The sequence below is a fragment of the Lucilia cuprina genome, chromosome 5 (assembly GCF_022045245.1).
Source record: "Lucilia cuprina isolate Lc7/37 chromosome 5, ASM2204524v1, whole genome shotgun sequence".
In the NCBI taxonomy this organism is placed as follows: Eukaryota; Metazoa; Arthropoda; class Insecta; order Diptera; family Calliphoridae; genus Lucilia; species Lucilia cuprina.
Window position 1 is genome coordinate 20552086 of NC_060953.1, and position 12252 is coordinate 20564337.

The 12252-nt window shown below is 28.4% G+C and overlaps 1 protein-coding gene across 5 annotated transcripts in view; it reads right to left on the reverse strand.

Annotated features, from left to right (window-relative positions):
* Positions 1–12252, reverse strand: part of LOC111679046 (MOXD1 homolog 2) — a 73201-nt gene that overhangs the window by 11322 nt on the left and 49627 nt on the right. For all 5 annotated transcript variants that reach the window (XR_006941031.1, XM_046951964.1, XM_046951961.1 and 2 more), the window contains 3 exons: positions 11058–11253; positions 8758–8927; positions 6713–6875 (listed from right to left, as the gene is read on the reverse strand). Coding sequence is in view for 4 of the 5 variants with exons in the window: in XM_046951964.1 (XP_046807920.1) it covers positions 6713–6875; positions 8758–8927; positions 11058–11253 (529 nt within the window). In the remaining variant the exon portion in view is untranslated. The remainder of the gene's footprint in view (positions 1–6712; positions 6876–8757; positions 8928–11057; positions 11254–12252) is intronic.

Below are 12252 nucleotides of genomic sequence, written 5' to 3' on the forward strand. Positions count from 1 at the left end.
CCTTCGTGAGAAGGGTATGTATAAGTTTGTCATTCCGTTTGTAATTCCTATAGTATAATTTTCCGACCCTATAGTCGATTTAGACATGTCCGTCTGTCTGTGTGTATGTTGAAATCAGTTTTGAAAAGACCCCAGATATCTGCGAGATCCGAATTTTCAATAATTCTATTGGAAATATGATCGAATAGAACGCTATCTAAAATCAGTCCAATCGGTCCATAAATAACGAGGATATGAGTAAAAATCCGAGACCACCTCTGAAAATTTCATGAAAATTTTACATTTTTCGTGTATGCTTATACAAAACAATAATAAGCAAACAAAAACAATACACAGTATCAAACGGTAAATTTCTTGTTATTGTGGTTTCATGTTTATAAACACAAAACAAAGAATGAATATGACGTTACGTTACGTTGTTATTGGCTAGAAAAATGAAATTAAGTACGTAGAGCCCGGATTAGACGAGAACACATTAAAGGTGACTTTTGGTACTTTTTCGTTCTACATAAGGAACATTTTTGAATTTTCTATTGAACCTAGAAACATGAAATTTAGAATGCAGGACCTTGACTAGGTAAGAACCTATAAAAAGGGACTTTTTGGTACTTTTTCGTTCTACAAAAGGTACTTTTTGAATTTTCTATAATATTGAACCTAGAAACATGAAATTAGCATGTAGGGCCTTGACTGGGTAAGAACCTATAAAGGGGGACTTTTTTCTTGGTACTTTTTCGTTTTACAAAATGTACTTTTTGAATTTTCTATAATATTGAACCCAGAAACATGAAATTTAGCATGTAGGACCTTGACTAGATAAGAACCTATAAAAAGGGACTTTTTGGTACTTTTTCGTTCTACAAAAGGTACTTTTTGAGTTTTCTACAATATTGAACCTAGAAACATGATATTAAGTATGTAGAGCCCGGATTAGTCCAGAATACATAAAAGGGGACTTTGTGGTACTTTTTCGTTTTACAAAAGGTACTTTTTGAATTTTCTATAATATTGAACCTAGAAACATTATGTAGAGCCTGGATTAAGTGGGAACCCATAAAAGGGAAGTTTTTGGTACTTTTTCGTTCTTCAAAAGGTACTTTTTAAAATTTCTATAATATTGAACCTAGAAATATAAAGTTAAGCATGTAGAGCCCGGATTAATTTAGATCGTATAAATGGGCTACAATTGGTATTCTTGGATTTTTTGTAATAATATTCGTAATGACTGTTTTTTAACACATCATGGTGAAGGGTATATAAGATTCGGCACTCTTACTTGTTTGTATTTTATTTTGGTTAGGGTAGCGAAGCGGAGCACCCAGGGTTTTCTAGTATTTCATATTTACACATAAGTCAAAAAGAAAAATCTTTTCAATCGAATTTAAAAATATTTTGTATGGTAAACTGTGTAAATTTGTATGATAAATTATGTAAATTAAAAAATAAATGGAAATATAATATCCGTTTTTTACAAAACTCCATTTAAACCGAAAGTGAAATCATTATTAATGTATTACACCCAGAATAAAAAAGATAGGGGTTATTTGATTTTGTCATTCCGTTGTTAACACATCTGTGTAGGATTCAGTTATTAAATGTGTTTATGTTTAAAAGTAACCGTAACCCCCGAATAAGGCCTTTGGCCGTATATTACTTGAAGGTCAAAATTCAGTTATAAACACTTATAAAACACAATTTCTACATGAATAAACTTGAAGTAGGCGTAACTTTTTAGACCAACATATATATTTACACCTACTCCCCTATGAGCCCTCTTGTAATAAATCAGTTTTGTAAAAAAATAAAAATATTCTGGAATAAAATAAATAATTACAATTTTAACATACTGACTGGTGTAGGGTATTATATGCTCGAATATACATTCACACTTGTTTTATTTTTTTAATGAAGCTTTTGAGTCGTCATTGTCGTAATGGAGTCTAGAACCTCGTTTCTATACAAACCATTAAAGAGATGGGTATATATACAGAGTTTAAATTTTGTTTTAATTCTAAATAAACGGTTTCAATAAATAAATAAATAACTAAATCTTATATGAGTCAATTTCGCTCTACCAAATTTTATGAGGATTGGTCCATTATTGACCCTACCCCTCATATAAGGTTCGCTTCAGAAAATCACTTAAACGATCATTGCTTACATAAAAATACGCGTTATGAAATTCGACATAAGAAACTTTTATACAAAATTTATACTTGCTACTGAATTTCATGCGAAATGTGTCGGTAACTCACTCTACCTCCCATATAAACCCATTTCATATAATTACATTAACACTAATTACTGTCATAAAAAGGTACATCGATGATATTCAATAATTTTAATCTGTACCAAAATTACAACTGCAGGGATGAAAATCGACAAAGTAAAGCTTATACATAAAACATAATCCAAATTTAATGAGGAATGATCCCAGACAATATAAGATGTTCAACTCAGGAAAGAGATTTGGTTATTAAAACACGAGTTTCCTTATTTTAAAATACGAGTATAAAGATTAAATTTGACATAAACTAAGTTTATAAACAGGATCGGCAGACATCTACTACTACATTTTGCACTTGTATAAGTGAAAGAGCGAAAAAACAAAAAATGAGAAATTATTGTACTCGTATCTCCACAAACATGGATACACGGAAAACTGAAATTCAGAAATAATATTAATGTAACACAAAACTAATATTCTTTTAGTTTAAAAGTAGCAATTATTTTTTGTCTTGTTTTGCACATATTTATTTCAAATATTAAAATATATGTTATAAAAACAGAAATTTAAGCTTTTTAACTATATTTGTAAGTAAATATATACATATTAAAGGTAAAGATTTAACAAAATTGCATTAAATTTTGTTTAATTACTATAATTTGCAAATTATGTATGATGAAAGATAAAATATTTTAAAAAGTTAATAATGCTAAAAACTTCTAAATAGTAGTAGATGCTAAAAAAGTACAACATTAATTAGTATTATCCATCCCTTCATTAACGAACGAAAGTATAGTTCATTTTCATTGCAAAAAAAAGAAACGAGGGACGACATAACCTTCTTCTATGACAGTTAAAATGGCAGTTTAATTACAATTGGAACCGCTGCCGACAAATCACACAAAAAGAGCGAGCGACGAATTAAAATTAAGCGACTGTCGACAGACCACATTTATTGACGTTTGTAAAAAAAAAATACAAGCAAAATGATGTTTTGTTTAAAATTATTTTTTATGAAATAAGAAGAAATGATGAAAAAATTATTCGTTTTATTTATATTTATTTCATTTAATATCTTCCATTAAAAATAATACATGCCCTGTCAGCAAATTTGAGTTTAATTTCGGATACATGAACTAAATAGTCACTATATGTTGCTCAGTGCTAGCTAAAAAAATTACAAAATACATTACTTTCTAATTTTGATCATAATTTTGTTAAATTTTAGTGCGTTTTAATATATCAAGAAGAAAATTAAATGATAAAATTTAGATAAAATAAAATTTTCAAAAACGAACACTTTTTAATACACTAAGAAGATAGTTTAATGCAAAATCATTCTTACTCTCAAAATTCAGAAGGAAAAGTGTTTGCCCATTTCAGTAAATGTATTTATTTCATTATGATCAGTTGTGTGATACATTGTGAAATTTAGATTTTGTAATAAATTGTGTTAATTTAAAATTTAATAAATCAAAATCATAGTTTAATTAATAATAAGCATCAGCGAAAGGTTAGTGAGTGTAAAACAATATAAAAACGAGAAGAAAAAAATATTGTAAAGTCGCTTTTACAACATAAAAGAGTATGAAATCATAACACTTTCCAGTTTCTCTATTGTTATGGCAAAACTGGAAATTTACTACTTTTACGCACATTTAGGTTATAAAAAAGTGATTTGAAACTGAAACGAAATTGACACATCAAGTAAGTATTAAACAGGCGGAACTTATTGTCGACAGCGGTTATGATTCCAATTGTAATTAAGCTGTGAAACTGAATTGTGTTTTCTATGTGTGTGAGTAATCTGTGTAAATATAGTAATGGCCAAAATACGCTGTGTTTAGAAGTTGCCCATCGTGGGTTTATAAAAACAAAATCTATATACAAAATTCAATGAGTATCGGTCCATAATTGACGTATTGAAGGTTCTGTTCAGAAAATTACTCATACGCTTACGATTAAACAAATTTAACAAAAATATTTTGTTTTTAAAAATTAATATATTATTAGTTTAAAATATCTCGGCTCAGAATTGACTTAAGCCATATTCCAAATGTCACCCTGACGTTTATAGGGGAGCATTTCTTTTATGGCAAACATTCTCACTTGTTCTTCTCATCATCTAGATATTTTCTAGACATTCTAGCGACAATTTCCGGATACTTCTGTCCTACATCTTCTGGTACATTAAGTGCAAAAACGTACATCTAACGCTCTAGTATTGTCGACTAAATGTTAGTCGCTAAGAAATTTCCAAAAGTTGCATTTTTTAATAGAGCGATAACTGCTGAAAAGTAATATCTTAGCAATGTGTAAGTACCCACTTTTCGGGTGAATAACTGCTTATTTTTGTTCGATGCTGACCAAAATTAATTGATTACGAATATGTTTACCGATTTTTCCGGATTCAAAAATGGCTTTACAGTTTTTTTGTTATGTTTATCTACATATAAAAACAAGTAGGAAAGTATAGTCGGGCATGGCCGACATTGACTATATTTTTAAAATTTTTACTTTTTAATTTTTTTATAAAGAAACTTTTATGTTGAATATTACCATAATTCCAAAATATTTAAGCAATTTATTGATAAAAAAACTAAAATTTCTAAATGAGGCTTTATATAGGTCAAATATGGGGCGATCCTCGGTAAATTTGAGAAAAGGATATATTTATAAATAACAGTTAGTTTTGTTGAGTTTCATTGCGATACAAATGGTGACAAGTCAATTTTAGTCGTTTAAGACATTTTTTGAAGGGGGGTTTATGGGGGCTAGGGTCAAATAAGGGCCGATCCTTACGAAAATCTGCATTGTCATTTATACTTATATAAAACTTATTTGTGCCAATTTTTAGAGAGATAGCAAAATATTTGACGTAATTATGTCATAAAAAGTTCAAATAGGGAGGTACGGTTGTATGGGGGCTAGGTGAAATAATGGACCGATTTCAAACATTTTCAATAGGCTTCGTCCCTGTGCCAAAAAACAAGCTTGGTCCAAATTTCATCAAATTATCTTGAAAATTGCGGCCTGTACCTTGCGCACAAAGTTTACATGGACAGCCAGCCGGACAGACGGACGGACTGACGGACGGACATGTCTAAATCGACTTAAAAAAATGATTCTGAATCGATCGATATACTTTAAGGTGGGTATTGGACCAATATTTTTGTATGTTACAAACATCAGCACAAACGTATTATACCCTCCCCACTATAGTGGTGTAGGAAGATTGTCGTACTACCAATGAGAGGAGCGGTACCTCCCATATGAATTAATTACAAAAAAAATTGTATGTGGGAAACTAATAGAACTAAACTTTGCACGAATAACTTTAATATTCACTGGCTATAGCTAGTCTATCTATAAAAGAAACAATCGGTTTCCGTTTATACCAATAAAACGGGTCGCCAGTGAGTCTAAGGAGGATATGACATTTCTATTTCCAAAATGTTTAGCTTTTACATTATTCTTTATTATTTTATATAAATAATACGGAAGACTATTGAGTCTAGGAAGTATATGACATTTCTGCTTTCAAAACTTTTAGTTTTTACAATACTGTTCTCCTCTTCGATTCCAAGACGTTTGTACTAAGGACATAAAAGTCTTCTAGAGACCATATTATTACTGTTAATTTACCTTAACTTTACTTTGAAACAAATACAATTTTGACAAATAAATATCAAATACTAAAGCCCTTATTCAAAACAAATTTTTATTTTATAAACGGTTGTATAGACTTAGGGGGTAAAAATGTATCTTTTGAAAATTAAATTATGTGTAATTTAAACATAAAAAAACATCTAGTATCGTTCACATTACCGATGTTAATAATGGAAACATCAAAGAGCGATGCTGCATCCAGCATCGTTTTTTGAACTGCAGTGGAAACATTATTTCTTATTGCAATTATAACGAAACTAAGATATCTTTATTTTAAAATTGATAAACCTTTCATGTACTTTGAATTTAGCATCCCTAATGTGAATTCAAATTGTTCAGTAAAAATCTACGAATTTACAAGTAGGTGTACTAAATTCATGAATTAGGTTGACAACTACAACAACAAATATTGTCATTTATGTCATTCAATTACTAACTTCTCTTGTTACAGATATAAATACATACATATGTATGTACATATTATATTCAGATGTAGTTATGTATGTGATTATGACATTTGTATTAGACCTGCCCTTAACATAACAATCTTTCCCGGACATAGTTAATTTCATAGTGATATTAATATAATTAGGAAAATTATGGAATTAATTTAGGGAATAACGTTGGGAAAATAAAAATTGGTGTAGGGAAAAAATTTTTTTTAATCTTCTGGCATAATTTATATTAATTATAACAAGTTTCAGACACTTATGTATGTTTTAGATATTAAACAAATTAAGGCTGGCCTAAGGTACACAGTTACTTAGTGCATTAATGATTTACATATAATGTTGATATATTTTGTTCAATTCTTACCTAGTGTTATTGCTTTCCGTGACGAACTATCATAAATGCATTCAGCTACAAGCCTATCACCAGGCAATGCCTGCACGGGTGTTAACAGACGACGGAAGTCTTGGTAGGCGACGTCTATATTGCTATCGTGTGCAATTGGTGGTAATTCTTCGGTTTGTCGAATCTATAATAGATTTGCTTATTAACATTGTTTGGTAACTATGAATATGTAAGTATTCATGAAAATAGCGAAATAGGTGATAATTTTTTTTCGACGATGTCAGTTGCACAACGGAAATAAATGCTAAAATCAATTAAATGTTGCAAAACATTTGTTCGATACAAACGTCTTAAAAAACGTATCAATATGTAAATTATACTCGAATATATACATATATATTTTTTAGGCGCTGCGAATTATGGCCCCAGGTAAAATGGCCCCAAAATATAAAACGAAAAATTGCCCCAATGTTGGGGTCAAAATTCATTATGAAGTATAACCCTAACATTTTTTAAGAAAAATCACCCCAAAATTAATGAAAAATCTCCCCAAGGTTGAAATGAAAAGTGATCCCAAATATTGGGTTAATTTTTAGTAATAAACAATTACTCCAAAAACGTAAATGAAATTTCACCCCATTTAATTTTAATTCAAATATAGGTGGGGTGTCATGAATTCCAGTGTCATATTTTCCATGGGCGTTTTGACTCACTAAATTGAGTCGAGTGTCCATGGACATTATAACAATTTCAAAAGTGTCACAATGCATATGAGCAATGTAACATAAAGTCCATGGATTTCAAAGAGTCCATTTATCAAAAAAGGCTTAATTTAGCGAAGCCGGTATTCGAAATACCCCAGAGTTTAAAATCCCTGCGCCCGACCGAAGGCCGTCTATCCAGAACACTTTTTAAATGGAAATTAAAATGCAACATATACCAAATTTAGGATAAATTCCTTTGGGGGTAAGAGTGTCCCTTTCTTAAATTCTTTACAAATTTGAAAATACAGTTCTGTTTTAAAAGTGATACAATGTCAATGGACATAATAACGCTTTTAAAAATTGTCATAACGTCCATGGACACTATGAAACTTTTCGGTGTGTCATAATGTCAATGGACATTATGACCCCACCTGAAATATATGCTAATATATTTATAAAATTTCATATTTAATAATTTTATGAAAATACAACAAATATTATTACATAAAATATTTTTTACAAAATCGCGCGATTTAATAAAAAATATTTTATGTAATAATATTTCTTGTATTTTATGTATAAAATATCGCGCGATAATGTTCTGATTTTTTATAAAATATAAAAAATAGTAATAATGAAAGATTATTATATGGTTTTTAGGTCCATTTTTAATATTTTAATATTCACTTATTTTCCAAAATTTAGGAATGAAAATTAGCCCCAAAGGAGAAAAAGTTTTGTTTTGGTGCATTTCTTCATTTCACAACATTGGGGTCATTTTTATTTTTTTGCAAAATGCAGTATTACCCCAAATGTAAAAATGTTGAAATACCCCAAACAAATATATAAAAAACAAAATTTCGAGTTTTTGTGTCCTGTATCTTTGTTGGGGCCATATTTCTTTATTTGTTTTGGGGCCATAATTCGCAGCGCCAAATCTTATTAATATGTAGGTATACTCGAATATATACATATATTTTCTAGTCCCTGATCTAATGAGGCTGGCTTGTTTTTTGAATCATTTAAAAAAAAATTAAGAGACATTCGGCTGTCAAATTTCCCATCCCCATTTTCTCTCAATGTGTGATGATTACATATTGCGTTTAGATGATCCCATCCGTACTCTTCTACACAATCAGACAGACATGACAGATTATATTACTTGTATGCTCGTATGAAGCATCATTAAATTAAAAAACTAAAATTATTCTCAATTTTGAGGTAATATTGAAATATGAAATAAAGCCCCAATTATTATGAAAATTTACTCCAAAATAAGTAAAAGATAATATTAAAGTTGACCCAAAATTTAGGGTAATGTTACTGTACTATTACTATATATTTACATAGAACATAACAAACCTGTCGTAGTTTAACTTCCTTCCCAATTAGATGGGTACTCATCATTACTGCAAATATATGAATGCCTTCGGGTGGAAATGCATATGCGGTGCAGTCTTCCACACATTGTCCTTCTGACACCACCTGATTCTGTCCAGGTGGTATTATATGTCGCCAATTTGGATCCATGCCTAAATGCATATAAAAAATAATATTATAAGAAATACAGTTAGATATTATATAAAACGATTGAAAGAGAAACATAAACTGTAAAATAAAAAGTAATTAAAATCTCCCCTACATATACATATTTTAATTTTATTATTTATGCATTGATCACTTTAATATCTTAAAAACAATTTACTCACTTATAAAATATGTATTTAAACGATTAATCGTCGATCGGTTAATCGATCAATTTTTCAAACAACGAATAAACCTAATAATTTATATCAAATAACCGATTTAACAGTAAATTTACTGTATACAATATTTTTATAATACATTTTTATGTATTAATTCCTTAATTTCTTTTCCATAATAAAGAATATTTATAGGATGATTTTTATAACAATACTTCAGAAACATTTTAATAAGTTTTTCTGATTTACCTACTTCTAGAAATTACTGAAAATAAATCTTGAAAATAATGACATCTCCTTTACTTCTATATCCAGTTTTGGAGATAAATCGTTGATAAATCTCAAAAACAAAAATTAAATTAATTTCTTTATATAGAAGAGGATTTCACATGAAAATAAAAAATTCTTGAGAAAAAATTTAATTAACAAACTTTAATAGAACTGAATTTAAAGAAGTGGAAAATTATAATTTTGTGTTATGGGAAGAAAAGTATTGTAGAAAGAAAAATAATATTATCAAAAAAACATCCACTTTCCTTTTATTCGATTAACCGAATAACTTTGAATTTTCCGATTATTAACCGGCCAACTTAAAACTGATGTGTATACATCCCCCTTTCAAGCTAACTAACTAACAAATTGAAAAATCTAATTTTTCTGATTTTTTGCTGTCTGTCAGACTACCACGTCAGTGGTTAATGATATTCACCCAAAATATTCACTGTTGCATCCAATCTAAGATATGAGAAACGGATATTTGAAAATAAAAATACAAAATACACAAATATTTTTTTCACGTTTTCAAATGAAAAATCGTTTGTTAATTTTATTTGAAATAACAAAATACAAATAACTATTTTCAGTTCTATTTCTTTTTTCAGAATATTTTACTCAAATAAAATAACATTTTAAAGGCTCAAAATAATGAAAATTTTAATAAAACCATATTAGTCAACGAAAAAAGCGCATAATTTCGTTGATACGCTACAATATGTATTTTATATGTACCCTTCAGTTTGACAAAGAATAAATGCGTCGAAAAAGAAAGTGATTTTTAGTAATGTCGACCCACCAGCCTGGCTCTAATTCTACTTTCGTCACCGAAGTAGTCTTTGTAAACGAGGGTGAAGATAATTCCTTTTGGAACAGAGAATATGAAGCGCAAAAATTTACTGGTATGAAATTTAATATCTCTTAGCATACACTAAATACTTTTAGTCAATTATTTAGTAATAAAAAACGAAGTCTTGTGCCGTATTGTATTTAGACATTTAAAATTCTACAAATTGCTTATATATATTCAACAAAGTATTTGAAAAGTTTGAAATAAAATATATAAAATGTTATTTGGAAAAAATAATTTAAATTCAAAGTAAATTACTTATTTTGCATTTTTTTTTCTTCATTTTTAAAAAATGTCTTGCATCCAATAGATTCAGGGTTATGAGTAAAAGACATAATTGTGCCTTTATCTCTTTTTTGTTCTTTTTACAAAAACTACTGCAAATAAATTGAATTATGTCAGACATGTAGTTCTTGGTCAAAAAATGTTGATACCACCCATACGACTTTACGACATTTTTTCCTTAAATATAATAACATTAACTTAAACATTCAATTGAGTGAAATATTTCTCAGTTGAAAACAAAAATAGTGCAGGAATATTTTTTGAACTAATAATTTAGTGTAGAAAAAATTATTTCACTAGACTGTAAAAACAGATATTTTAACTATTTTTAAAATATTTTTAGTTAAAAATTTTAAATATCACTATTACTATTATTATTGAATGAGGCTTATATTTTTCAATGCATCACTAAACTCAAATAAAAGTAGTGAATAATTTTGAACTACCACTAATAATTAGTGATAGTTAAAAGTTAGTGCATTTAATTAGAAAACCTTTATATGAAAAATTTAAAACTGGTTTTTGCTAGTTTAAATATAACTTTCTCTTACCAATTGATAGCACTCCTGCATCATAAGGACGTAATACATGAGTAAAATGAATTTTTAGTCCAGAGTTGTCTGCCATTTGTCTTGCTGACATTTGTTTTATATCAGGCTGTAAATTTATATAGTGAGTTTCCATGAGATAATATTTGGATTGGCGAGATTCCATTGGGTATCCAGCCTCTTCTGGGAATGTAAAACTCTAAAATTAAATAAATAAGGCATATTTATTTTTCAGATTATTTAATAATGTTGCCGAATGTTAAATATTTTAATAGATACGACAAAAAATTTAAAGAAATCAGGGCTTGTAAAGGAGTTGTCATTAGGTACCTGACTCTAAGAATGTATTACACCACTGATTACAAACCTACATATTTGCATAAAAACGTATTTATAAATTTTAGGAAAAATATTAAATATTTACATTTATACTTTCTCAGATTTTTAGTCTTTGTATTGCACATTTGATCTGTAAACATTTAATAAATACATTTTTCAATTTGTTTTCACCTATTTGCAAAACATTATGTTTATTTTATATTTATTTCCCATTTTCAATACTCAAATTTACAACTTTATTTTTTCTAGTTTTATTAAAATTCGTCAAAAATTAATTGTCAAAAAATTAAAAAAATATATTTGTCATTTACAAAAAGAAAAATATTTCGGGCTATTTAACGGCGTAAAAATGCACAAAAAAATTAAAAAATGTGTTGTGTGTGAAAGAAAATGTGTAAGAAGGTAAATATTTTTACGTTTTCGAGAACAAGTCGATGTCGGACTTTCACCAGTGTGTCGAATTCACACGAAACTCGTCTGTGTGGAGAGGGATTTGTTATCCAAATTCTTGTTATTCTTGGTTGCTAAATTTCATATAAATTTTAATTTCGATAAAGGTGCTACCAATTTAAAATAAAAATTAAAATATGAATGTGTAGATGCCAAATAATAAAAAAATATTTTAAAATAATATTGAAAAATAAAAAAATAAACAAACTTTTTTAAGAAATTGCAAATAATTACAAGATTTAGCGGATTTTTTCTGTAAGGTGATGCCAAGTCAGGTAATGTTCGTTTTGTTGCTTACTTTGATTTGTTAACGTTCATTTGTAGCAACAAAACACAGCAAATATTAAATTGTTAATGTGTTATAGGGAAATATAAAATATTCCCACAATAAAACTTAAGGTATTTTCAG